The sequence below is a fragment of the Otolemur garnettii genome, unplaced genomic scaffold (genome assembly GCF_000181295.1).
Source record: "Otolemur garnettii isolate 467f Iridium unplaced genomic scaffold, OtoGar3 scaffold00140, whole genome shotgun sequence".
Classification (NCBI taxonomy): Eukaryota; Metazoa; Chordata; class Mammalia; order Primates; family Galagidae; genus Otolemur; species Otolemur garnettii.
This window is the reverse complement of record NW_003852535.1, coordinates 7,828-35,246: the sequence shown is the minus strand read 5'-3', so window position 1 is coordinate 35,246 and position 27,419 is coordinate 7,828. Positions and strand designations below refer to the sequence as shown.

Sequence of the window (27,419 nt, the reverse complement as noted above, 5' to 3'; positions counted from 1 at the left end):
GTTCTCCATCCTAACCACGTTCATGTAATGTTCTCCATCCTAACCAAGTTCATGTAATGTTCTCCATCCTTCCTTGTCATTACAACAACGTTCACCGCCTGTGTGCCAGGCTGTGCGTCTCTCTAGGAAAAAGATGCAGAGGCTAAGAAAAAGCAAGGTCCCTTCATCGAAGGCCAGGGCTTCAGAGAGCAGGTACGAAAGAAAACCCTCAGAAGGATAACAAAGCACTCTAAACAAAGATTGCTTGTCATCTCAAGAAACCGCCGTCTTGGCTCATTCATAGAAGCACCTCCTCACCTGCTCAAGTTCGAGTCTGACATTGGCGGCAGTTTAGCCGCGTCTCCAGGCTCCACTTCTAACTGTAGTTCTCCTGCTCTTTCCACCACATCTGACGTGACCTCCTCCACTGAAGCCTTGAACCCCACAAAGTCACCCACAAGGGACAGAATCAGCATCTTCTAAACGCCTGTTAATGTGGGTATTTTGACCTCCTCCCACGAATCACAGATGTTTGTGGTGGCTTCTGGAATGGTGAATCCTCTCTGGAAGGTTTTCAGTTGCCTTTGCCCAGCCCCATCAGAGGAATCACTGTCTCTGGCAGCTGTAGCCTTATGGAATGTATTTCTTAGATAATAATGCTTGAAAGCTGAAATTACTCCTTGATCCCTGGGCTGCAGAATGAATGTTGTGTTTGTTAGCAGGTGTGAAAACAACATTAATCTTCTTGTTTATCTCCGTCAGGGCTCTTGGGTGCATTGTCAACAAATAATGATATTTTGAAAGGAATCCTTTCTTGTAAGCGGCAGATCTCAAAAGTGGGCTTAAAATATTTAGTAAGCACGCTGTAAACAGGTGTGCTGTCATCCAGGCTTTGTTGCTGCCTTTGTAGAGTGTAGGCAGAGTAGATTCAGTATAATTCTTAAGGGATTTTATGTAATAAGTGACCACTGGCTTTACCTTAAAGCTACCAGCTGCATTAGTCCCTAACAGGAGAGTCAGCTTATCCTTTGAAGGCTTGAAGCCAGGGCACTGACCTCTGATTTCTAGATTTAAAAGTCCTAGATGGCATCTTCTTTCAATAGATGTCTATTTTGTCTGCAGTGAAAACTGGCTGTTTCCTGTATCCCCCTTTGTTGATCTCAGCCAGACCTTCTGGGTCGCCCGCTGCAGCCTCTCCGTCGCCTCCTGCAGCCTCTCCGTCGCCTCCTGCTGTTTCACCTTGCAATTGCACGTTATGGAAACGGCTTCTCTCCTTCACGCACCACCTGCCATGGGAGTTATGAACTATTTTTCAAGTTCTCTTGTTACTTTGTACATTACTCACTTATATTGATGTGTGTTTTAGGATCATTTTGTTTTCCAACTTTTTATTCTGTTTTTGTAATAAAACACTGTGGCCCTGAGGAAAGATTTTCTGTGTGTGTGTGGGGGGGGGGTGGGAAGCTGTCAAGTGTTGATCGTTGTGAGTCCTCCGCCTCTGCTGGCTTCATCCTCTTCTCCTGCAGCTCCCTCACCTCTCTCGGTCTTCGTGGACTTGAGGAGAGTTGGGACCCTGCTCTAGATTAACTTTTGACTTAAGGGAATGTTGTGGCTGGTTTCATCTTTTTGTTGTTGCAGTTTGGCCAGGGCTGGGTTTTGGTTTGATCTTTTATCAGTAAAAACTTTCTCCATCTTAGCAGTAAGGCTTAGAGACACTGTCAGGAAGGTGTGCCCACACGTGGCTTTGGTGTCTCTGACCCCGTGTCCCTTGTGGGAGACAGGCCGGGATGGGGATGGGGATGGGGATGGGGCTGCACCACTAACCAGCCACCTTTGTCCTTCTTGGCAGAAATGCATCCGATTCAACCCAGATGCCACGGTGTGGGTCGCAAAGCAGCGGGTTCTATGCACGCTGAACCAGAGCCTGAAAGACGTCCTCAACTACGGGCTGTTCCAGCCGGCCAGCAACGGGCGGGACGGCAAGTTCCTGGACGAGGAGCGGCTGCTGCGCGAGTACCCGCAGCCCCTGGGCCAGGGGGTCCCCTCCCTGGAGGTACTTCAGCGGGGGGCTGCCGCAGTTGCCCCTGCTCACTTCACAGCCTGGACACCGTGGGGGCAGGGGGAAGATCTCACCTAAACTCACAACTCCCTTTGGATTGGGAAGTTATCCTCAGATTGAAAACTGAGCTTGAGGTCTTGAAGTTGCACCTAATTGTGCTGTGAATTTTGGACTGCTGTGAAATTGTCATTTTCTTACTACAGATTCAGAGAATCTGTTGGGGCAAACTCTTGGTGTGAACACACCTGGGGTATGATTTAAGCTCATATTCCTAGGACCTGTGAGTCCTGGGGCCCCTTCCACCTCCCTGCAGGGGACTGTCCTCCTCCTGTCACCTAATTCACAGTTCTTCCCGAGCCTGCTTTTCCAGCTCTCTGGATGCCAACCGTGTGAACAGAATTAATCCAGTTCTGACACTAAGTGTGGGTTTAGGGCCCAGCTCTTCAGCACTGCCCTCACTTCAGCTGCCAGCAGCAAGGGCCAGGTCCCAGGGTCCCCTATGCTCCTGCCCAGTTCGCCCGTTACCCGGGAGTTCCCTCCACCCCCTCCTTGGGTGTGTTCATTTGCTAGAGCAGCTCCCAGAGCTGCAGAAGGCACTTTGTCCTATCAGCGGGTCTGTTGTGAAGGACACAGATGAACGAACAGCAGATGAAGAGGCCCTCGGCTCCCAAACAGGAGTGTCTTTCCCCTGGAGTTGGGGGCACCACCCTCCCTGTATGTGGACATGTTTGCGAACTCAGAAGCTTCCCAAACCCTGTTGTTTCAGAATGTTGATGGAAGTTCCAGTCCCTAGGCAGGGTGGGGTAAATCTCCAGCCCTCCTGGGCTTCCAGCCACTCTCTCCTCCCTGGAAGTCACAGGTGAGGCTGGAAGTCCCGGCCCCCTAATCTTGGCTTGATTTTTCTGGCCATCAGCCTCTATCTGGAAGCTGCCTGGGAATTGGGAGTCATCTCACTGCATGCCAAGGAGACCCTCACCACTCAGGAGGCGCTGAGGGTTTCCCAGGAATGAGGCATAATGACCGGTCTCCCTGCCTGCGGGGGCAGGTGGCCGTGACCCCTCAGCTGTTCTCGGTAGCGCAGACTCCTTTCTGCTTCCTGCCGTGAGAGCGACCGGCAGCCTCTTTGAGCAGCTTTCTCTACCGCAGACTCTTGGGCTTCCCTAGCGATGCGGTTGATGTGTCCAGTGGGGCAGCCTTGCATGCTTCCATGTACAGCACACCCCCTGTCCTTGCCTTCTGACTCCCACTTGCTGCACCCCAGGCTTATATGCAGGATTCCCGACAACATACGCATGGCGTGCTGGGCTATTTCTGCTGCACATCTGCCCTTGTTATCGAGGAAGGTCCTCATTTTAGTTTTATCAGACAATGAGAGGCAGTACGTGGGTGGTTGCACTCGGTACTCGAGCCATCAGAGTGGGTTCTCTCCTTGGCCACTGGATTAGTGGGGGAGATGTCCAGATACCAGACTGGACTGAGGGGAAACTCATCTGCATATTTCTGGTTTCCATCATGACTCTGAGGCTGGGGCTACTGGGATCCCTACTGTGGACTGTGTGTTGGACCAGGGTTTCCATGGAGGAAAACACAGGATACCACTTGGGGACTATGTGGTTCAGAGCAACTCATTTCTCTGTTCTGACCCCAGTTTGCTTATCTGTAAAATGGGTGTCAGGAAAAATCGGTGGTTGGGGACCTACTAAGTAGCAGACACTTTCTGAGCACATCCACCGTGGGTGTTTTTACGGTGAAAGTTGGGGTTCTAGTCACACGACACTTATATTCTAGTTGGAGGGCATGGGCCGGGAATCAACACAGTTCATTTCAGGGGCTGATGGTTTCTATAACAAGAGTAAAACCGGGCGACAAGACCCGAAATTCCAGGAGCCTCGTCTTGCTCTGGCCCCAGTGCCTATAGCTGTACAGTCTTAGCCAGACACTGCGCCTATCAGAGCCCCAGATGCTGGGCATGGAATAGCGGGGGTGTTAGTGTGACTTCTGGCATGGCTTTGAGACTCTGGGAAGGAGCAGTGTGCAGGGGTAAGCCCGGCTACCAGCAAGCGCACCAAATTGGCATGTGGCTGCTGCCCTGATTGATCCATTTTTCATGAGATCATTGCTGATTTTTACATTAATTCACCTCCCCCACCCCCCGCCCACCATCCTGCCAAGCAGTCTTCCTCAGAGTGTTGAGGCAGCCGGAGGCTTGACACATCAGAGGCAGGCATCCTGCTGAGTGCTTTGCCTGGGATGGTCTCAGTACGATGTGGTTGGGCTACTTACAAAGCCCTGGAAATGGCAAGAAGAGCATTTGTGGTTCAGAGCTGGTGCTCCTCTAGCCAACAGCTGTGTTTATGGCTCTGGAATAAAGATTCTCCTCTTGAGAACCTACGCTCTTGCTGAGAGATGTTAAGGGCCCTAGTGTTTTATAACTAAAAAAAGGGTCCATTGAGTTGAACGCATCAAGGCTTTTCAGTTTGGCCACATTATTGTAGGGGCTGGGGACTCCTGGTGTCCTTCTTGGTGGTTTCTGAAATCTGCCCCAGAGGTGCTATTGGTCCCGTAGTGTGGCTGCCTTGGTTGAACCTAGACTCTGGGTAGAAATCCTGAAAGGGGCCAGGGCTCTCCCCAGTGGGTCTGTCCAGGGACATGGATGTTCTGACCACACTTTATCCCAGAGCTCTGTGTAGTCTGGGTCTCCCAGAACTTTATGATTTCACAGCTGATTTATTTGAGCACTTAAAAAAGTTTCAGTCTGTGCAAAAGAAGAATTTTGTCTTTTGTAGAACTGCTGTTTTGTTTAGCGTGGAGGAGAGAGCAGAATAAGGTTGTCCTCTTGGAAACTTCACCAGTTCCGGGATTAGCTCGCCCGCTTACTGCCCTGCACCGTCCTTTTATCTGGGGGTGGTTGTGCTCCCACTGAGCTGATGTTTAACCTCGGAGGGTGCTGGTACCAAGGGAGGGATAAAATAGCACCTGTCCAGGAACACTGATGTGCCAGGAAGCTCACATTTGACCCTCAGGCCACCAAGGGACAGATAAGGACAAACTGAGGCGAGGCAGCAAAGTGCCCAGCTTGAGTGACTCGTCCCCAGCCCATGTAGTGACCAAAGGGCTTCCGTTTACTGGGAGAGGCAGAGGTGTCAGTCAGGCTGTGACAAGGCTGCTGGCCTCTCGCCCAGTCACTGCATCTGAGTAGCAGGTGCTTCCGGGCCATGCAATGTAGTTTCCAGTTCCAAGGAGGCGCTGTAGTTTAATGGGGTAAATGGTGGTTCTCCAGTCCTGGGGTACATGGAGGTGGGGCTTCTCCCGGCCTCACTTCTCCTGCACGTTTTAACAAAGGCAGAGGGAGCAACGTCCCTTTTGTGGATTCCTGGTCAGGGTCACCCACGTAGTCAGGGGAGAGTGGCCCTGGTGTGGAGGCAGCTGGGCTTCCCGCTCTAAGAGGATCCTTCCCCCATCTTCTTTCTGTTGCTCTCTTCTGTTCTTACGACGTTTGAGCTAAATTCCTGCAGAATCTTGCCAAAAGTGATTCTTAGGATGTTGTAGACTCAAAATACAAGTAGTTTATTTGAAACTGGAGGAGTCTGCTATGGAGTTTCCTGGCCTCAGTGAACTAGCCAAGGAAAACAAAGTTGACTTTTCCTCTGAATAGTCGTGTAAAGTATTTATTTGTTTGTTTTCTTTTTTGTCTGTTTCTGTGCCAGTTTCGATACAAGAAGCGGGTATATAAACAATCCCATCTTGATGAGAAACAATTGGCCAAGCTCCACACAAAGGTATGTGGGGAACGGGTTGGCATTTTATTTTTTTTCTTGTCTTATTATCGTCTTGCTGGGGGTATCTGCTGTGTGCCTGGTGGCCGGGACACATGGGGGTGGTGGTGGGGGACAGGGCTGCCACCGGCAGGCAGCAGGGTCTGCTCAGTGAAGCCAGTAGGGGCAGGGGCAGTGAATCCGCGGGGTGCTCCTCGGGTTCAGAGGCAGTGGCTCTGATCAGGGCAGGATGTGGATGTTCAGAATGGTGGAGAGAAGACAGCGCCTGCCAAGCCCTGTGATGGTTTCCTCTGTGGTGGAGTCAGTACAGACCTTATCAAAGGATAAGCTACCCTAGATGGGACTGCACAGTGGGACTGCATGGCACGTCAGCAGCAGGGAGCTGCCTGCAGAGCCTGGCACCCAGCCGGAGGCTCGCGGTCCCTGTGTGCACACCCTGGTGCTGAGTTCCAGACATGACATTCATGCCTTGGACACCCTGTTCTTTGTCAGGGATGCTCTGCCAGTCAAGACCCCGTAAAGGAGGGGGCCCAGGGCCCTAGGGTTTGGGGGTGGAGCCCCTTGCCCAGTTCACACCGAGGAGGCAGCTGTGATACCCCAGGAGGCATCATCCCTGCCCTGCAGGAGCCAGAGTGTACCCTGCAGAGGTCAGGCTGGAGAGTCGAGCCGCCTTCCTGGTGAGCCCACCTGCTGCTGTGAGCTCCCAGAAGGCTTTCTCTTGGGTTTGTTGTCCTCCTCCTCCAGACAGAGGCAGGATTTTTACTGTGGGTTCTGGTCTCTCACTGTCAGTACTTGCCTTTTTGTTCACGTTGTGCGGCAGGCGGCCGACCTTCTGCCTGGCTCATGGCCCTGTGGCGCGTCCCTGACCACTGACCACTTTCTGGTTCATCACGGTGCTCTGATTCCTCTTACCCTTTCCCTGCCTGGGCCCTGGGATCCTCCTGGGAAGTAGGACTTAGGCCACCAAGCTCTGGGTGCTTCTGGGGCGTTGTGTGTGTAGGTTATACTCAGATGTAGAGATGAAAATGTGTTTGTGAATTCTTTTAAAAGTGTCAATTCACAAATGGCAAGGAAGGTTTTTTTGAGACAGAGTCTTAGTTTGTCACCCTCGGTAGAGTGCCGTGGCATCAAAGCTCATAGCAACCTCAAACTCTTGGGCTCAAGTGATTCTCTTGCCTCAGTTTCCTGAATAGCTGGGATTATTCAGGTGCCCACCTACAATGCCCAGCTATTTTTTGTTGTAGTTGTCGTTGTTTAGTTGGCCTAGGCCGGGCTCAAACCCGCCAGCCTTGGTGTATGTGGCTGGCAGTGTAACCACTGAGCTACGGTGCCGAGCCATGCAAGGAAGGTTTTTGGTGAGGCCATTTTAGGTCCTGTGTTGGGGCCATTGGATCCGTCCTACTTCTGGAGTGTACCGAGGATGATCAGGTGGAAATCCAGCTTGAGTGAAGAGGCTGAGGGGCCCGGGAGCCCCCAGTGTTGAAAGCCATCATTGTTTCCCTCCCTGCATTGGGACAGCACAGGGCAGGGTGGAGACCAAGGCCAGAGAGGCAAATTGGAGTCCTCCAGGGGGAGGGTGCCAATCGTGCAGCCCTGCGCAAGTGGCCAGGCTGTCTGCTGGCTGGTCAGGAGGTCATTATTCCTCTCAGGCAGGGAAGGCATCTGCCGTCAGGGTGAGCTGCTGATCTCTGGGATTCCCTGAGTGAGAGACGTGTGCTTCCCTTTCCCCCTGAACCTTGATCCGCTGGGTGACCAGGCATTGCTGTTTCTGCCTCTGCCACCCTCTGGGTAGCTCTTGTCACAGCTCCCTTTTTAGAGAACAGAAAACACAAGTGCCTGCTCTAGGGCCTTGCTCACAGGATGGAGGCAAAGGGGTCCACAGGGCCCCCAGAAACTGTAGTTCTTCAGGGTGCTCTGGGAGGCTCAGCTCATCTTCTCGAAAGTGAGGGGCCACGTAGCTCTTAGTAAGATGTCTTCATCCCTTTAGACTAATAGAATACGTTGGGTGTCTTGTAAACAGCAGAAATGTGTTTCTGGAGGCCGTGAGATCTCAGGGTGCCTGCAGATTCGGTGTCTGGTGAGGGCCAGTTCCTGGTTCATAGATGGCTGTTGTCTCCACCCTTGTGACCTAACCACTTCCCAAAGGCCCTGGAGGTTATTCAACCTGTGAATTTGGGAGGACACAAGCATTAGCTCCATTGCACAAGGACAGTGGTTAGTGAGGGGTTTTAAAACGTGTCCAGGGCAGGCTGATTGTGTTGCCAAGTGTAGAAATCTGGGCTGCAGCCTAGGGGTCCAGACACAAGAGGACACTGCCCAGCAAACCCCAGGCTGGACAGAGGGCCCCGGCCAGAGCACAGCCCAGCAAGGAACTGTACCATCCATAGTTCATAAAGACGTTTCTTACAGAGACATTTCTTTTTTCCCCTTTTAGACCAATCTGAAAAAATGCATGGATCATATCCACCATCGTTCAGTGGAGAAAATCGTCAAGATGCTGGACCGAGGCCTGGATCCCAATTTCCATGACCTGGAGACAGGAGGTGGGTCCTTATTAGCCAGGACTTTACCAAGCTTTACAGAAGTGTAGAAAAGTCACTTTGTCCTGCAGGTGACACTCGAGCAGTGCGACACTTAGGTTTACTTGGCTTTACTGGGGTTTTCAAAGTGTATTTTCTCCTGTGACTTCTCAGAGGGGCCGAGCCTGTCTCCCTCACACGGCATCCCACCGACTCGGCCTGGCACGCGGAGGGTCTGCAGTGCCTAAGTGTAAATGAGTAAATGACTGAATGAGTGGACAGACGACCCACATGCATTGTGTGGCTGCGTGCCAGCTCTGAGCACACGCAGACCTCACAGAGCTTCTGCTCTGGGGATGTGCATGTTTATGAATGTTGGGGACACATGTGGTGTGTGTGCGGACCCCCAGCAGACAGGCAGGAACAGGCGAGTATCTTATGCCCCCTGCTGGACACCAAACTCCTTTTGAGCCTGAGCCTCTAAGCATTAGTTGGAAACATGGCATAGGCTCTTGGTGGTTCCGCAAATGTGAGGTTTCTCAAGTCTCTGAACTCCGGCACTGTTGTCCTCTGTGGTCTGCACACTTCTTTGCTGGGGGGCCATCCTGTGCACCCCAGCCTCCCTCCCTCAATGCCAGGAGCAACCTGGTGTTGTGAAAAGAGCATCTCTAGACATTGCCCAGTGTCCCCTTGGTGGGAGGCACAGCTGCCCCAGGGGAGGGCCCCCTGCCAGCGAGACACTGGCTGACATGGGCAGGCAGAGGTCAGGTCGCTGTGGGGCACAGAGCCCTGGGTGAGAGGGGCAAGGGAGCAACTCAGGGTGTGCGTCCCGTTAGGTTGGTGGTTCTGGGCTAGGGGACAGCCTGTTGGACTGGGAAGTGGGCCCCTCCCTCCCAGCCCTCCTGGGATGTGTCAGCCCTGCTCCTGGCTCCTGCAGGCTTTGGTGCTATCAGCACATGTAGGTGCGTGCTTCAGAGTGATTAAGCACACAAGAGATGCATTTGTCAGTGAAGACTAGGGCTTTCCCATCATTGGTAGGGGCTTCTTCACACCCTTCGTGCTGGGGGGGACCCTGCTGGCTGTGGATCCAGTCTGCACTCCCCTATCTGAGCACTGGTTGGGGGTTCTGATAGCCTCTGTACAGAAATCTGTCTCTCTCTCTTTTTTTTTTTTATTGAGATTGAGTCTCACTCTGTCCCCCTGAGTAGAGTGCCATGGTATCATCGTAGCTCACAGCACCCTCAGGCTCTTGAGCTCAAGGGAACCTTCTGCTTCAGCCTCCAGAGTAGCCGGTACTACAGTCTCCCACCACCATGCCCAGCTAACTTTTCTATTTTTAGTACAGATAGGGGTCTCGTTCTTGTTCAGGTTGGTCTTGAACTCCTGAGCTTAAGGGATCCACCCATATCAGCCTCCCAGAGTGCTAAGATTGTAGGTGTGAACCACTGTGCCTGGCCATTGTCTATGTCTCTGAAGTTTACCTGTGAGCAGTGTACGGGCAGGGCCTGGGCTTGCAGGTTGCAGCTCCGGTGCCTGAGGGATCAGGCTCCCAGGGAGGCAGAGCATGCAGCCGGGGGATCGGGGTGAGGTGGAGAGTGAGAGCCTGACTGTAGGTGAGCAGGCACTGGGCCAGGCACCGACACAACATGAGGGAAGGAGGCCCCAGGTGCCTGTGCAGAGCAGGGATGTGCATGAAGCCAGGATTCACTGGGGGTCCTTGCAGGCCCTGGCTAGGTGGGTGGAGCAGGGGGCTGAGGTGGGTACTCTTGGAAGAAGATGGTGGGAGAGGGAGGAGTGTGGTGATGAGGGTGGTGGAGCCTGCCTGGCGGGGGACAGCTGCAGAGTTTGATCTCACATAGATGAGTGACTGTTGATTTTGGAGTAACAGGGGAAGGACGTGAGTTTTTCTGAGCCCCTGGGCAAGGGCACACTGCCAAGTGGGGCGCAGATTGGCAGGAGGCTCAGGAGGGCCCTGTCCATCTATCCGTCCTTCCCTGATATGGACGTGTCTCCCGCTGGGTTGACATGGTGGTTTCTCTCCTGCAAGGTCCTCTGCGCTGGCCTGGCTCTGAGGGCAGGACCACTTTCTCATGCAGGGAGAAGTAGCTCCCTGGTGCCCAGGCTGTACACGTAAATGGACAGATAGGTTCTTGGGCATGAACTTGAGCCTTCAGTACATTCACAGACAGCCTTCATCCAGATCTGGTTTCCCTCCTGGGGCCAGTGTTGGGCCTTAGTGCCTCCTGGCCTGGGGAGAGCTGCCTTCTTCTCTATCCTGGCCTCATCACGACTGTGTCCAGTGGATTCTGGCTCCACTGGGGTCCTGGCCCCTAGCAACGTGGCGGCTCCTCTCCCTTGTCCTGGTCAGTGGTAGTGGGAGGTCGGGGTACATCTCAGCCACTCCTTCCTCCCCAGTGACCTTTCCATGTGAGCCAGGCCTCCCCACAGCCTCTCCACCAGCTGTTACTGTCTTTCAATGTTAAGGTTTTGAAACGGCTGTTATTCCAGGACAGATCCTAACTTCACTCCTAAAACCACATTGACCCAGACCCTGAGATATGTCCAGATAGAGGGACATGGCTCTTTCCCTTGAGTTTGTCTGGGGTGAATCCACTTTCATTGTACTTAGGGATGGAGTTGGTACCAAATCATAAAATCCCTGATTGCTGTCAGCAGTTACTAAGCAGTAGAAGTTAAAAGAGGCTAAAAAACAGAAGCTGGACCCTCAACCACTTCTCCCCAGAACTGAGCAGGAATGACCTGGGAGTCCATTGCCGGAGACCGTAGTGTGGCTGTAATGGGGGCTTATCCTCCTGGTTACTGAAGTATCCCCAGGACTTCTTGTATTTATGAGAGAGACCAACCCGGAGAAGGAACAGAAACCCCCCTTGTCATCAGAGCCCCACTCAGTGGCTCCTGACACCACAAAAGCAGGTGATCCAGGGTCTCCAGCACAGGCAGAGACCAGTGGGACCAGGCAGGGGACAGGGCCCCATCGAGTGGGGGCTCAGGAGCCAGAATGCACGATGTAGGTGGGCAGGTAGGTTCTTAGTCTCTTCCTCCATCTTCCCTGTCCCACCCTGTAATTCACAGTGATTGAACTTCGTGGCTTCAGGTTTTGTTTTGTTTTTTAGTCTTGACAGAAATATTTATTCTCAGTTAAAAAATTGGAAACACAGTGATTGACTCAGTTCTCACGTGGTTGATTGCCAAGTGGTAGTTTTCCAAGTCAGTCTGCCTTCTGGCGGTGACTGGTCGTCTTCTGTAAAGGAGGATTTGCGTTCCTCCCCTCCCCCCTTTTTAAAATGAGTAGCCTTTGCACACTTGGCCTTGTACGTTCTTTGGATTTTGACAAATGTGTAACATCACTGCTTTGTAGGAGCACAGCGGATTGTCGCATTGCCCCGAGACTCCTCCACACTCCACGTGTTCATCTCCGCCCCTCCCCAACCCCGGGCAACCATCCATCTTTTTACTGTCTCCATAGTTCTGCCTTTTCTAGAACGTCAGGTAGTGGGAATTGTGCAGTGTTCAGCCTTTCTGGTTGGCTTCTTTCACTTAGGAAAGTGGGAAGTTTCTCCCTGTCTTTTCATGGCTTGGTGGCCCATTCAGCCCTGAATGATATTCCACTGTCTGGGTGGACGTGGTTTGTTTATCCTGTACCCCCTGAAGGATGCCTTGATTGCCTGCGCATTTGGGCAGTAGTGGATAAAGCTGTTATAAATATCCCGTGTGCAGAGTTTTGCACATTGAGCCAAAATGGGGTTTTCCAGGACCCCCAAAATGTTTATAGTGAGCCAAAAGGGGAAAGGGTATAATTAATGCAGAAAGTTCTGAAATCAGAGGCTTTTAGGAGGTGTGATGAGGTCCTAGGGGCAGAGCCCTCCTGAATGGGATTCATGATCTTATAATCTGGGGCCTATAAGAGGGGCCCCAGAGGCTCCCTTGCCGGAGCTACCATCCAAGGGCACAGTGAGAAGGTGCTGTTTGTGAACCAGCCCTCGCCAGATTCCACATCTGCCGGTGCCTTGGTCTTGGACTTCTAACCTCCAGGACCATGAGAAATAGTCTTCTGTTTGCAAGGCCCCCACCTCTGGTATCTTGTTACAGTGGCCCAGACTGGGACAGGTGCCAAGTCACCAGGAGGCAGAGCCTGGCCCTGGGCAGAAATGAAAGAGGTTCAGGATCTGGGTTCTCTTCCCACATCTGGGCCTGGCTGGCCGTGGCTGTGGCCCTGGCTGGGCTGGAGCAAACCCAGGTCCTGGTCCCAGGATCAAGCTTCATCTGAAGCCTGGGGCAGCCCCAGGTGGGAGGGAAGACCCAGCTACCCACTCTCCCTGTCCACTAGATATGGCACACTTTCCTCACCGTGGCTGTGACAGGCTAGGCACCTTCTCATCCCATATTCTAATGGCTCCATACTGAATTTGGTAGCTTTTTCAAAGCTCACCAGCAAGCAGCAGACTCTGGCTGAAAACCAGATCTCTTCATTCCCTGTGCGTGGAATTGAAAGCAGCCTCTTTCCAAGCTCAGCAAATGCCATGATGCTTGACCTGGGCTCCAAGTCCTGGTGTCTGGGCTCCCGGGTGGGAGCTGCATGGGGGGGGAGCAGCCCTGTAGACTGAGTGATTTATGAGAGGTCAGTAGGGCCAGTGGGACAGCCTGCCCATTCAAACAGCCCGTGTTGGTGCATGCGACCATCTGCTACCTGATCTAAATGCAAATTTTATTAATTAACAATGATGAAAGTAGTATTTAAAGAAAAAGCCTTCTCCCACTAGGGCTTGGGGCTGGTCTCAGTGAATGTTGTTTCTAAGCCCCGATGATCTGAGTGTGACTTTGGCTAGTGCTTTTATTTCCACACTGTTGTCTCCAAACTTGAAGCCCCAGGTATAACACAGGAGGTTTGGTTAATAAAGCTAGAAATGCCTTTCAACTCTTTAAATATCTTGATGACCTGGGGATGTTGTGGTGGCTCATGCCAATAATCCTAACATTTGGGGGGAAGAAGGCAGGAGGATCCCTTGAGCTCAGGAGTTCTCCCAGAGTGCTAGGCAAGAGCAGTAGTGAAACCCCGTCTCTACCAAAAATGGAAAAATTAGCCAGGTGTCATGGAGGGCTGAAGTAAGAGAATAGCTTGAACCCAGGAGTTTGAGTTTGCTGTGAGCTATGGTGATGCCATGGCATTCTAGCCTGGGCAACAGAGTGAGATTCTTGTCTCCAAAAAAGTAAACAAACACCTTGATTAGAAATGAAAACAGACTCTTCTTTTCCTAGACTTCGCAGCACACCTGGGATGTGTCTGGACTCCGTTTGTAAGAGCTGGTTATGGAGGCAGGTTCAAGGGCAGTGATGTGCTCGCTGCTTGCTGGGCTGGGCTGCTCTGATTGGCGGCTTTCCACCTGTCCTTTGCCCTTACTTTGTTGTAAGCCGGGCTCCCACACGGCCCAATTAGGACGTTCTGGGTTCTGGTATACTGAGCGCCTCCACCGCGTTAACTCAAAGAATACAGGGGCTCCTTTGATGCCTGCGGTGACTGATGGTCCCTGCACAGCTGTCTCACCTCAGCCCTGAGTGAGTCACTGCATGTAATTCCCCAGAATGACAACGCCTGGGAGCACGGGGCCATTCGGGAGAACACAATTCCGGGACCTCGTAAACCTCCATGCGGAGGGAGAGAGACACACAAATTACCCAATGCAAATGATCTTGGAGTAAATTACTCCCTTTGCCACCAGCGAATATATCTGGGTGCTCATAGTTTGTTGAATACAGTTCCTAATAAAAGAACAGGAGAGAGACCTGGTTTCTGGTGAGAGCGCAAAGACAGTCTTCAGTTATGTCAGGACTTCTGTTATTTATGTCCCACCTGGTTCTACAAGGGAGTCCAGGTGGCTTATGAAGGTGCATGAGATAGAAGATGATAAAGTACAAGAAGGGGGGGAAATGGGGCGGCATGAGGAGGGGGCAGGACCGGCGTCCCCAGGAGCGACACCCAGGGCTGGGCGCAGAGTTGGTCTGAGGTTTGCTCAGCAATCAAGCAGATAGTATGGTGAGCGGGGAGGAGGGGGGTCCCTGTATGCTCCCTGTCATAGTGGCTTACCCTGGCACGGTGCATTTGCTGCAGCAAGTCAAGTTCATAGTTTACGTCAGGGTCCCCTCTCAGCCCTGTGCATTCTGTGGGCTTGGACAAATGCGTCCTGCCCCGTGCCCACGGCAGTAGCATCCCTGACCCGGAAATGCTCCATGCTCTACTGTTTATCCCCCCTTAGCCCCTGGTGACCCCTGATCCTTTCACTGGCTCCACCATTTTGCCCTTTCTACAGTGTCCGAGAGCAGCAGTTCCACAGCACGCGGCCTTTTCAGATCGGCTTCTTTCCTTTGGCAATGTGCACCGACGGTGCCTCGGTCTGTGTCTTTCCACGGCTGGACAGGGCGTGTCTTTTTAGCGCTCTCTAATATTTCTCTGTCCGAGTGGTCGGCGGTTTAACCGTTCTGTCACTGAAGGACATGTTGGTTGTTTGCAGTTTTCGACAGTTAACAAATAAAGCTGCCGTAAACGTGACTGTTCGCATTTCTGCGTGGATGCAAGTTTTTCGCTTATTTGGGGGAAACAAGAAACTGCCAAGCTGTCTCCCAACGTGGCTGGAGCATTTTGCATCCTCCTGGGATGCTCAGAGTCCCCAGGGCTCCGCACAGAGGTCGGAGCGTGGCCATTCCGGGACACGTGACTGTGTGGTGGTATCTGATTGTTCCAACTTCCAGTCCCCTGATGGCATCTGGGGCGAGACATCTTCCTGTGCTTATGTGTCCTCTGTGCCTCTTTTGTGAGGTATCTATTTAGATCTTTTGTCCGCTTTTTAATTAGGTGTTTTCTTGTTGAGTTTTAAGAGTTTTCTGACTATTTGGATACTTGATCCCAGACTGGGGGCAGCAGCATTTTTACATTAAACTCATTACCCAAAGCAAGAGCCACAAGGGTTTTATTTTTCCTTTTCATTTTAGAACAGTTTTAGATTTACAGAATAATTGCAAGTTGTAGAGTTTCCGGATACCTTGTATCCAGTTCCCCGTTAGTACCTGCATATCTGTCACAGCTGCTGAGCTGATGTTAATACATTGTTATTAACTCAGTGGTACTTGCTTCAGACTGGCTTGGGTTTCTCCTAGTATTTTCCTGTTTCTGTTCCAGGATTTCATAGATGATCCCACAGGACATGCAGTTGCCTGTCTCCAAGGCCCCTCTCGGTGGTGACAGTTGCTCAGCCTTCTCTAGTGTTTGTTTGGTGACTGTGAGAGTTTCCAGGAAGGCTGGAAACATTTTGTAGGCCGCCCCTTTACTGGGATTTGTGTGCCGTTTATTCCCCCCACCCCCATGATTTGGGGCTGTGGGTTTGAGGGGAAAACCTCAGAGGTGAGGAGCCCTTCTCACCACATCCTACCATGGTCCAGACTGTCACCTGGACTCACGGCTTCTGATGTTGCCTGTGATCACCTGGTCGTGCCTGGCGGGTTGATCTGCCATAAAGTTGCTTGTTTTTTCCCTTTTCCAGGCTGTGCTCTCTGGGAGGAATCACCACGTGCTGCCCATGGCTGAGGGGCAGGGAGCTCTGGCCCCCCCAGAGGGCAGAGAGCTACACAAACTGGAATTTGGGGGATTTGTCCTTCCCCACACATATTTACTTACTCAGTTCTTTGTTGGGTCAGCAGGGACGGGTGGCTGTTGCTTCCGTCTGGACTGTAACCCAGCTCTTCTCTGCTTGTGTGCTTCCCTCCACCTTTAGTCGGGCAGACTCCCGTCATTTCCAGGGTCATCCCTTTTGATGAGGTTCTTTCCTATATTTGGGATGCAGCCTCGGTCTTTACTCACATTCTGGTTTCCGTCTGAGGATCCTCCTGTTCTCCAGAGTTAATATTTTCTAAGAAACCTGCGGGTGGTCCAGGGAGGAGCTGGTTGTTACTGTCATCAGTCACCGCCTCTCTCAAGTTCCTGGTTTCTGTGGCCTGTCGCTGTAGGTGCTCAGATACACCCAGGAACACGAGCACACTGCAGCCTGTCCTGCTCTGTGCCAGCTGGGTCACAGCGGCTGTCCCGCCTGCTGCTGCTCCTCCCACCGCCTGCCCTCCTGACTGCCGTATCCCAGTGTCAGGGCTGATGGCTGGGCCGGCGGCTCCTGTGTGCTTCCAGGAAATCCCACCTGCCTACCTTTGTGTTGGTACCTTTTGAAGCTCATCCCGGGCATGCCCCAGAACCCACATGCTTCAAGGCGGTCTCCAGCTGGGGGGTCTGTATGTCTCTGAGGTCATCTCCGAATATCACAGGTGTTTGTACTCCCGCAGTCATTCAGGAGTAGACTGGGAACACTTCTGAGCTTACAGGTGCTGGGGTTCTGATACAGTGTTAAAACTAAAGAAATTTAGAAATGCAAAAGCTGAGGACTATTCTTAAGAATTGTGGTGTGAGGTGGCTGCAGAGTTGCCGTGCTCATTACGGGAGTGATGACATATCACTGATGGCACAGAGAGGGCAGCCCTGCCATGACAGGGTCACTGACTGAACAGCATCTGTCTGGGTGGTGCCATTGGCCCAGACAGGGAGCCTCACTTGAATGTCCCCTTTGCCAATGTCCTGTCTGAGCTGAGGGGGCAGAGGGCTCCTCTGGCCAGAGGTGAATGTGGCCAGGCTGTGGCATCACTGGGAAGGGCTCTGGGTCCTTTGGGAAGGCTGTCATTGTCACTGGCCCTGGATGTCATCGAAGGGCTAAGTCTCCCTGTCCTGTGGGAGGACACAGCCACTAACCGAGTGGTGTGGTTCTCTCCACCTGCTCATCTGCCCAGCCTGGCCCTACCTGCCTGCCCCTGTCCACAGGGTGCGGCTCACCTGAAGGGGCTATACCTGCAAGTCAGAGGTCACGACTCAAGCCTCCATTCTGACCTTACCACTTGCCACTTGCTCTCTCTGAGGTGGTATTCTCGTTTATAAAATACTATTAAGTCAAGGTCATCAGCCGTGAAAAAGGAGCACAGTATAATTTAAAAAGAAGATCTTCTTTAGACCACCTAACTTTTGCACTGGTCATATGTGGAAAGCCAAATAAGAAAGAAAAATCCTCCTTGTTCTGAAGGCTCTCTTTACCCATCAGCATGCTTGTTAAGTCGCTGGAGGAGACTGGAACGTTCAGCGTCGATACTGGGGCTCTTGACAGTCCACGTTTTTAAAGTCATTGAGGATCAGTCGCTCCCCTCACCTGCCACGCTACCTGTGGTGGTCTTTTTGCTGTGGACGCTTGTGCCTCAGCCTGGGAAGTCGCTAGGGTGAGGTAGAGAGAGGGGGGCTGACCACGCTGGCCCTCCCTTCTCTGGTGGGTGGGACGGGCCCTCGAGTCTGCGTCCCTCTCTCTGCACACCTGCCCCACTCAGGCTCTGGCAGGTTCCCATCCCGTCTTCCTCCCAGCTCCCCCTCACCATGCTGTGCCTTCCTTGCTGTTTTGCTGTTTTCCATGCAAGAAACACCCCCCACTGTCGCCAGAGTCCCTTAGTTGTTCTGGAAAATCCCTATTTTTCTTTAAAACCCCTGCGTACGAGGGTCCTTGTCATGGGTACACAGCAGGACTGTGTGCAGTGGCATTCATGAGTGCCTGGGTCAGAGTTGGGGAAAACAGGCTGTGTGCTGTGAATCTCAGGAGAGAATATTAGGAGCTACGGTTCACAGACGTGTCCACATGTGACACCCTCGTCATAAGGAGCGGGGCAGACCTGAGAGTCACAGTGAGAGGTTGAGTTGCACAGTGGTTCCTACTGTGAATTTATAAAGCACTCAGAACAGTGCCCATTTGTGAATAAATAAGTGTCACAATTATAAACAGACAGGGGGGCATATTCAGCCCCTTCACACTTAGGGGAGGCAGGGTGAGTGTCGAAGGGGCTCGGCCACCCCGAGGCTTTTATTCTCAGCTGTGGTTGCAGATCCAGTGAGGTTTCTGGGTTCCAGGGGCCTTGGGTGCTGTCACTGTACTCTTGTTCCTTTCTGTAATGTGGAAACCTTTCCAATGAACCACACCGGGACTGTGCACCTTGCCCTGGTGGGCCCGTTAGGAAAATGAAGAGCAAAGAGAAAGACGTCTCATAACAAAGGCTGGTGTCCTCAGTGGCTGTCTGCGGCAGATGGGTCCCAGGTCATCTGCGCAGGGTGGGGCCCTTCTAAGCCCTTGTCCCGCACAGGCAGACCTCACCCTCCTTCCTCCCAGGTCATCCTGTGCGGTGTGGATGAGTGAAACTGGGCAGTTCCTGAGGACACAGACACTATGTCCAGTCCCTCTACTAAGATGTGGAGATTGAGTGAGGAAAGGCAGTATCTGCCTTGCAAATCTCTAATGAGGGCCTGAACCAATTGCTCCTTGTTCATCTGGAAAGGAGCATCCAGATGGCTCTGGGAGGATTCTGTACTCAGGGTGGAGGGAGCAGGGGAAGCCCCCTGGCTCGAAGCCTGAAACATAGTCCTGCTGACTCCCGGTCTCGGGGGCCGTTGTGATTTGCACATGACCCTACTGGGGTTTCCTGAGCCACACTGCCTACAGGGATTGTGAGAGCTGCAGTCTGTTCTTTAAAGCTTAAAATGGGGCCCAGTAAGTGGTGTGACTTGGTGCTTTCCCCTAAGTGTTCATTCTGAAGTATGTGTGTTTGGGTCCTCAGAGACCCCCCTGACCTTAGCTGCTCAGCTGGATGACTCCGTGGAGCTTATTAAGGCTCTCAGAAACGGTGGGGCTCACCTGGACTTCCGTGCCAAAGACGGGATGACCGCTCTGCACAAAGCTGCCCGAACAAGGAACCAAGTCGCCCTGAAGGTAAGTCCCAGAGCCTGGCTTATGTGGGTGACACCCCGGCCCTGTCTGGTCCACTGTGTCTGCTCCCATCCCCGTGGGGCCTGACCTCAAGGTTCCAGTCAGAGGAGGTTCCAGGTTCCCGGTTCCCCTGCCTGCTCTCCTTGGTTTCATTGATTTTATACTTTTTCAGTAACAAAAGTCTTTCCCCTTTTATTTCAAAGGGCTTGTATTTTCAATCCCCAAAGGCAGTGCTGAAACCCACACCCACCTAAAAGAGCAGGCTGCAAATACATCCCCCAGCTGACCCAGCCCTGCTCCCACCTCTGGGGCCTTGGAAGCCAGTCCGGGGTGGGGTGTCCTCCCTTCCGTCCTCCTGCGGTCCTCTAGTGTTTTTGTTCACCTCCCTGCCGTGTTTTGGAGGCATCTGCATAGGGTGGTGACTGCCCAAGCCCATTCTCCAGCAGATCCCAAGTGAGGCGGAGAGGGAAGCACCTCTCAGGTTGACCCCCAGTGGGGTGCTTCTCCCTAAAGTCTGAAACTTCTTGGCTTGACCTTGGCCGCACCTTTTCAGCTGGCTCCCTTAGAATCAGAGTGCTCATAACCCTGCTGGCGGGGTTCGCCACCCTCACAGTGCACGTCGGGAACATTTTCTGTTATGCATTTAGGTTGAACAGTACAACTTTTCTCTTTGCTTCAAGTGTCACCTTCAGTTAATTGCTGTTTGTGATATACCCCTGGGACAAAGGGGTCACCAGGCCACAGACCTGTGGGAGTGCCAGGTCTGGCGTGCAGTGTCCCCTCATCTCCTGAAAGTCACCATGTCCTGAGTGTTGGGGCACCATTTGCTGCTTCAGGCCTAGAAACTTGACTCTCTAGTTAGTATCTGCTTAATTCTGGGGACTCAGTAGGAGTACCAGGAGCCCGTGGCCACGGAGAGAGTGATCCTCATGCTTCTTTCTTAATGTCTTAATCTGGGCAAAAGGGGTCATAAGACCAGTGACCATAACTTTTGATTTTTTTTTTTTTCCTAGACCTTGTTAGAGCTTGGAGCATCCCCGGATTACAAAGACAGTTACGGTCTCACGCCCCTGTATCACACTGCCATCGTTGGGGGGGACCCCTACTGCTGCGAGCTCCTCCTGCATGAGCACGCCACTGTGTGCTGCAAGGACGAGAACGGCTGGCACGAGATCCACCAGGTGCGGCCCCGCCTGTGCCCCCTGAGAGCCAGCCCCTGTCCCCTGAGAACCAACTCCCCCGGCCTTTAGTCCCCTGCATGGGGTAGGGCAGTCTACAGGTCAGGCCCCACCCTACCCACAGTTTCTAAAAAAAAAAGTGAGTTGAAAAGTCATTAAAAACACCAATGTCAGCATTTTGAAGGGACATACTTGCACAGAGATATCTATTTCTGAGGACTCTGGAGAAATGGGCAGATTAGGCACGGTCCTTGCGTTCCCCACAGTGGGAGTCCTATTGGTCCGACCAATATTGGGTGTGAACCTGCTTCCTAGGAGCCCTGTTCTCTCCAGGTCCCCATCCTCCTGGGTCCCTTTCTGAGGGCAGGTGGCCCAGTGTGATGCCTGATTTCCACATTCCAGCCACATACTTTTCAGCATCCCTCACCTGCCGCCCCCAGTGGGTTAGGGGACTTGCCACCTACAGGCTTGGCCAGAAACACAACCTACCTGATGTCTCCAGTGAAACGTCTTATGGATCATGCCCAGGTGTGGGCAGACAACAGCAGTGGGGCGGAGATGGTGTTGGGGGAGGGGGGGAGGGAAGAAACACCCCCCTCTCTCCTCAGCTGAGCTCTGCCAGAGCTGCAGGTCAGCCAGGGAGCCCAGGGCTGCAACCCTGAGGTCAGGGTCTTTAGGCAGGGAGGGGAGAGATGGGTTCAGGAGAGCAGAAAGGACTATCCACCCAGGAGGTCAAAGGGCAATGCAGGCATGGGGAGGGGAGGGGCTGGACTGGAAGGGGCGAGGATAGAACTGGAAGGGGGAGGGGCTATAACAGAAGGGGCTGCTGAGGGGAGGTGGTGAAATGAGAATGGGAAGGGGTGGTTACATAACAGGAAATGGATGACCCCTAACAGGAAGAGGAGGGGCTGGACCCAGGTGGGCTGGGGGATTTGGGGTGTGTGTCTCTCTCTGAAATGGTTGCTTGCTGGGTCTTTATATGGTGACTGTCAATGGCTCTCAGGCATCCTGTGCTTTCTCTATGGTCACCTTACACCTCACTATGGCGCCATGGTCACCTTACACACCTGTCATGTCCTGGGGGGTTCATGCGCCCACCCTCTATGGTCAGAGTAGGCAATGGGGATGCCATGCCCCCCTGACCCTCCCTTTGCTGGGCCAGTTGGGGAAGCCAGTTCCTCCAGTGGTGTCAGTGGGGGGGTCTGTGAACCTGCTCAGGGTAGCCCCCAGCCCACATCCTGGTCAGAGACTTGGGGGAGTAGTAATGACCAACCCCAGAAGTCCTCTTCTGTGGACCCCACGTGGGATTCACTGTCATGCCTGTGCTTTCCTGTATGAAAAAGGAAAAATACCTTCCCCTGTGATGGTTAATTTTATGGGTCAACTTGGTCAGGCTGTGGCACCCAGATTTTTGATCAAACAGTATTCTAGATGTGGCTGTGAAGGTGTTTTTACAGATGGGATTAACATTTAAGCTAGTGGACTTCAAGGAGAGCAGGTAGATGCCCTCCGCAGTGTGGGTGGGCCAGCTGATGGCCCTGGGGGCAGGGCTGCGACCCCCCAGGAGGATGAAGGAATCCTGCTGACCTTAGCCTGGATGGGGCTGCAGCACCCACTCTTTCTGGGGCTCCAGCCAGCTCTGCAGGTTTCAGACTGACGGCCTCCATGATTATATGAGCCCATGCTTTAAAACATGTTTTTATTTTGAATTTAAATTTAAGGTTGAAATTTTAAAAATCTCTGTGTGTAGACGCACGGCCAGTTAGTTGTCTTTCCCCTGCACTTGAGCATAGAAGCAGCTGTGAGTCCCCGCAGGGTGCTGGGGAAGCTGCTGTGGTGGGAGAGCCTCACTCCCCTCCCTGGTGTTTCTGGGGCACGTTCCCCTCCCTGTCCCTGGCATCTGCCTGCTCCCCGTCCGAGTGGCCCTGCCATCCCTCTGCTCTTCCCAGACGTGTCTCTTCTGAGCTTTTCCACACTGTCTGCTGCTATCTCAGGGCTTCCAAGAGGTCTCCTGGTCTGACCACTGCCCACTTCTTTAGTAAATGAGATCAGACAATTAAATTCACAAACTCATCCTAGAAAAAGTGCTACACATCTCATAGCCAAATATCTCTGCGGCCACCTTTGATGTCCTCTGGGAAAGCTGTGAACAACAGCCCACTCCTAGTCCACCCTTCAAAGCAGTTTTGGAACTCCGCTTCTGGAATGGCCATCAGAGGTGTATGAGGTCTAACAATTAAGTTCATGAACTCATCCTAGAGAGTGGGCTTTGAAGGGTGGACTGGACACTGGCATCAGTGTACAGCTTCCCAAGGGGAGGACTTTGCGGGTGACCATGGTGATGTTCAGCAGTGAGGTCTGTACCACTTTTTCTAGGGCGAGTCTGTCGACTTAATTGTTTGGCCTTGTACATTTAGGCTGCACCACAGACCCTGTCTGCTTGCTGGTGGTCACTTAGCTGCGGTTGGCCTGCTGAGGGTGAGCATCTGCCACGTGTGTCAGTGTCCTGCACACCAGGATGCAGCCTGGAACAGACACACTCTGATGCGGGTGCCTGACGTGCTGTGCAGGGAAGCTGGATGTGAGACAGGGGTGACAAGCAATTCCACATGCGTGTGCACCCCACACGCGCGTGCCTGTGCTTGTACACAGGTCAACAGGTATGAAGTGTGCACGGGGACCAGGCAGGACAGCATCAATGGACAGTCATGTTTTCTGGGCAGGTGTTTCCACTCTAGGGCAGGGAAGGGGTGACCATGGCCCCGGTGGGGCCCAATCTCTCTGCTCATCTCCACTCCTGGTTACACTTGAGCATCAGTTCCTTCATGGTGGTTTAAAAGCCACGCTTGTCCTCATAGCGTGAACTTCAGCTCTTACGGAAGGTGTCAATGGGTCATTACTGAGGGATAATCCCAGCCATGTCAGTGTTGGCAGCCATGGGGGTGGGGGAGCATGTCAAGTTTCCAAGGTGCCCTGCTTATGAGGGGGCTGTGCCTGGGAGTCTCTAAGCTCTGGTGAGCTCCGCTGAAAAAATGGAGTGGGCTAATTTGAGATCAAGGACAAGCATAGGGTGCAGGCGGCCTGGGTGAGGTGGTGTGGTCATCGTGAGAATTGCCACCACAGGATATTGCTGGGTGACGTGGGAGGGGGTCATGGAGCCTCGAGCACCCATGTTCTTCTCCAGTCTGCTAGAGTCTCAGCTGATGGCACAGACCCAGCTGGGGAGTTCTGAGAAGACAGACTCGGGGGGCTCCTGCCTGTCTGCCAGGTGGAGAATTAGTTCTTAGGCAAATCCAACTGTGATAATCCTCAGGAACAGAGCTATCATTCAATGGCCCCTAAGAGGGCAGTCACTCACGTCATTGAGATAGAGTGGTCCCGGAAGAGGAGTGTTTAATTTCATGTTATCTTTAACGAATGAGCCCTTTTAGGGCACGTGACAGACGCTTTTTGTCATAGAAACAGTCGGTGTGAATAGGAACTGTCATCGCCCTACTTGAAAATGCCTGTTTCGTTAATTATTGTTTCTTGAGGTTCATCCGCCCTTTAAATGCTATCACTCTGTTCTGTCTTGTTTTTCTTTTGGACGCTCAAAGTATGGATGAGGTTAAAATGCCCTTGAATGTGGAATGGTTCACACAGCCCCCAGCCCTAAGCCAGGGTAGCCCTGGGTCTCAGCTTTGGGCAGTTCCTCTCTTTTCTCTTTGCCTTCTTTCCTTCCCCACCCTCAAACCGGGCAGCCGAGTCGCCCATCTCTCAGGAGGGCAGCCCTGTTGGTTCCTAGGGACCCCTGGCAGTCACTTAATGCAGCTCTCAGCCTTGATTTCTGGTCCCCAGGGATGTCAGGTTCCATCTGTGAGCTCCTGCACTTGGATTCAGAGCATCTCCACCCAGTGCCACCCTGTCCCCTCTGTCCCAGCCCGAGGTTCTGCATATGGACCTCAGAGGCACTAACCCCTGGGTCTTTGCATTCTGCTTCTCTCTCTTGTGGAAAACCATCCGGGGTTCACTGCCCTCTAGTGGTCTGTTTCTTTTTTGGACAAATCTGAGAAAGCCGGACTCCGTCCTGCTAAAGAATCTCGGTGGTCGGGCAGCGCCTGTGGCTCAAAGGAGTGGGGCATTGGCCCCATGTGCTGGAAGTGGAGGGTTCAAACCCAGCTCCGGCTAAAAACTGCAAATAAATAAATAAAGATTCCTTGTGGAATCTTTAAAAAAAAATCTCAGTGGTCCATGGGACGTGGCCTCACCTCCCTGCATCCTTCATCCTTCCCCGGCAGGGCCGCCATTTCTGTTAAATAAGGCAGTGAGTGGGGGGGTTCAGCGCAGGCTGGGCAGAGATGGCAGACAGGGCTGTCCTTCTGCGGGGTCCTCCTCATCACGCCTCGCTTCTACCCAGCTAAGTGCTGCCCGCGCTCCCCTGCCTGCACCATCTCTGTACATCCTCGGAGCACACCCAGCAGGGGACTTTTTGTTTCTGCTTCTCAGATGAGTTAACAGGCCCAGAGAGAGTGAGTAACCTGCCTGAGGCCACAGAGCGAGCTCCTCTCATACCTGAACCGTTCTGTATCCACTCCTCTAGGGTGTCCAACCCAAACCATCTTGACGTGACAATGCATTTGTGGCAGAAAGAAAGGCAGGGGCAGGTGGGTTTTGCAGGGACCTAGCTAGGCTGTTTCTTGCCCTGCACTCTGTGGAGAAGCACGTCTGAGTTCTCAGATTTATGTGTTCTGCTCTTAAAATCTGTCCCTCCCGTCCAGCACCAAGAAGTGGACAGCTCCTTCCCAGCCATCAGGCCACTCACTCTGCAGAGACCTGGGGCCTCCAGGTGGCTGCTGGTGGCTGTAGGTGCTGCAAGGTGGCCGGCCTGCTCTCTACGTTCTCTCAGTCACTGATGTCCTGCCGTCACCTGAGACCAGGTGCTTGTGGCATTTTACATCCAGCCCCTCCTGGCAGTGCCATGGGGAGGTATCCTGGCCTCTGGTGATTTATCAGAAGAACCCTTTTTCTGAACTCAGACTGTCTGTAAACTCTTGTAAAAGTCGTTATTCAAATTACCCTATTTTTTTCTGATTAGGAAGAAAACCCCGGCTCATCTTGGAAATCTCAGAAAATGCAGAGAACCATAAAGAAGCAAGTCAGAAAACACCCAAATGCTTTCTCACAACTCAGGGGCGTCAAGGGTCAGATTTGGGGGCATTTGTATTGTGTTTGTAATTGCAAAGCACTTTCCCATTCACCAGGCAGCCTAACTCATAGCACACCAGCCCCAGCCTGAGGGTGTGCGGCCCCAGGGAGGACAGCTGCTGGGCCAAGGAGGTGGCCCTGTGTCCATGTGCCGAGCCCTGTGAGCACCACACTGGGGTCCTGCTCACTCACTCCCTGTCCAGGAGTTTGACTCTCTGTGTCTTTGGGGTGAGGGATGCTTCCTCTTCACCCCATCCTGAGGGTGTATCAGGCAGCCGGGGGTTACCCCAGCACACACACACACACACCCCCTACTGCTGGGCAAGTGCCGCCTCCCCTCCCCCATCTTGTTTGCGGGTTTCTCACTTTGGCTGAGTAATGAACTGTGGAGCTCTTGACACAGTGAAATGAAAGAATTCACAGGAAGCATCTTCTGGCCACGGGGCAGGTGATCAGTAAATGCTGTCCCCACCCTGTCATCACCATCATCATCCGGCTGTGTCCCGTGTCGTCCTTATGAAATGATAGGGAGCCAGATGTGATGGCGCCTCTAGTCCCAGGTACTCGGGAGGCCGAGGCAGGAGGATTGCTCGAGCTCAGGAGTTTGAGGCTGCTGTGAAGTATGATGATGCCACTGCACTCCAGCCTAGGTGACAAAAACCAAACCCCCCCCAACCCCAAAATACATTCAAGAGAGTACTTAACAAATTTGTTCACAGACCATAAATGTATCTCATTTGAGTTTTGCAAAAATTCTGCGAGGGATGTGATACTGTTCTATCTTAATGCTGTTACTGGCTTCTGTTTAGCACTTTTAAATGGAAAGTTTTAACCTTGAAGAAATTAAGCACTTTTTGCTATGACGACTTCTGCTGCTTCTCAGTTGCCATGCTGTCCTCTGCTCCCCATTAGCAGAAGCTCCCTCAGGCTTCCTGAGTCCCTATGGTGAGGGACAGGCCCTGTGACTCCTCCCAGGCCCCCAGCAGTTTCCCTGTTGTGGCTGCCTGTGTTACATGCTGCCAGGTCTGAGTGTCCTGGGTTACCATCCCCTCAAGGACAATATTGTAACCACTGTGTCCAGGTACTGCAGTGACTACATTGTCCAGGGCCAGCTTGGTCCCAGGAAGCCATGGGGAGAGCCATCAGGGAGAGCTGGGGAGCTCTGCGGCTGCCTGGCTTTCGGGGTTCTGCTCCTATTGACTGGGGGGTACCCCCACCCTGCCCAGCAGGTTCTAGTTGGAGAAGTACACAAGGCAGCCTTTCCAGGGGGATGAGGGGCACAAAGCTTCAGGTTCCTTGGGGTTGTGGGGGGAATGAAGGAGGAGGAGTGATGGGTAGCACCCCTGATACCAAGCTGGCAAAGGGCCGCCCTCATCAGCCCCATCTGTTCTGCTCCAACGACAGAGTCCAGAAATCATGTCTTAAAAGCTGTGGGCTCCTTGGGGGAAGTGGCGCAGGTGCTGGCTTCAAATAAAGCCATCTTCCTGGGGTCTGGGGACTGGGAGTCAACATGTGAATGTCCTGGGGGCACAACCCACGAAACTGATCAGAACAGAACAAGCTGCTTCCAGTTGGTCACTAGGCTCAGTGCCTAGTTTTCTCCATGAGCCTAGATTTCTCCTCACCGTCTGGCGGGAGGACCATACCTGGCCTTTGAAAACTGGGCCGTGGGGCAGCCGGTGGCTCAGGCCCAGCCAGCGAGGGGGGTTTGCGTGTGTTTGGACTAGATGTCCTTCCTTTGCTGACAGGCAGCCAGCTTCCTGACTAAACTAGGGCTGAGATGCCTGGTGCATGTTCCGGTGGGCTTCGGTACCTCCACGGTGCGTTATTGAAGCTCGTGCTGTAGGACAGTGTTTTTCAGCCTTTTTTTTTTTTTTTTTTTT

General features: G+C 52.8%; 1 protein-coding gene across 1 annotated transcript in view; it reads left to right on the top strand.

Moving 5' to 3' along the window:
* Window positions 1-27,419, top strand: part of LOC100959484 (SH3 and multiple ankyrin repeat domains protein 3-like) — a gene marked incomplete at its 3' end in the record, with an annotated part of 131,978 nt that overhangs the window by 100,275 nt on the left and 4,284 nt on the right. Inside the window, exons 4-8 of the mRNA XM_003798756.3 lie at window positions 1,829-2,032; window positions 5,746-5,817; window positions 8,249-8,357; window positions 19,026-19,177; window positions 20,188-20,355. Coding sequence (XP_003798804.1) covers window positions 1,829-2,032; window positions 5,746-5,817; window positions 8,249-8,357; window positions 19,026-19,177; window positions 20,188-20,355 — 705 coding nt within the window. The remainder of the gene's footprint in view (window positions 1-1,828; window positions 2,033-5,745; window positions 5,818-8,248; window positions 8,358-19,025; window positions 19,178-20,187; window positions 20,356-27,419) is intronic.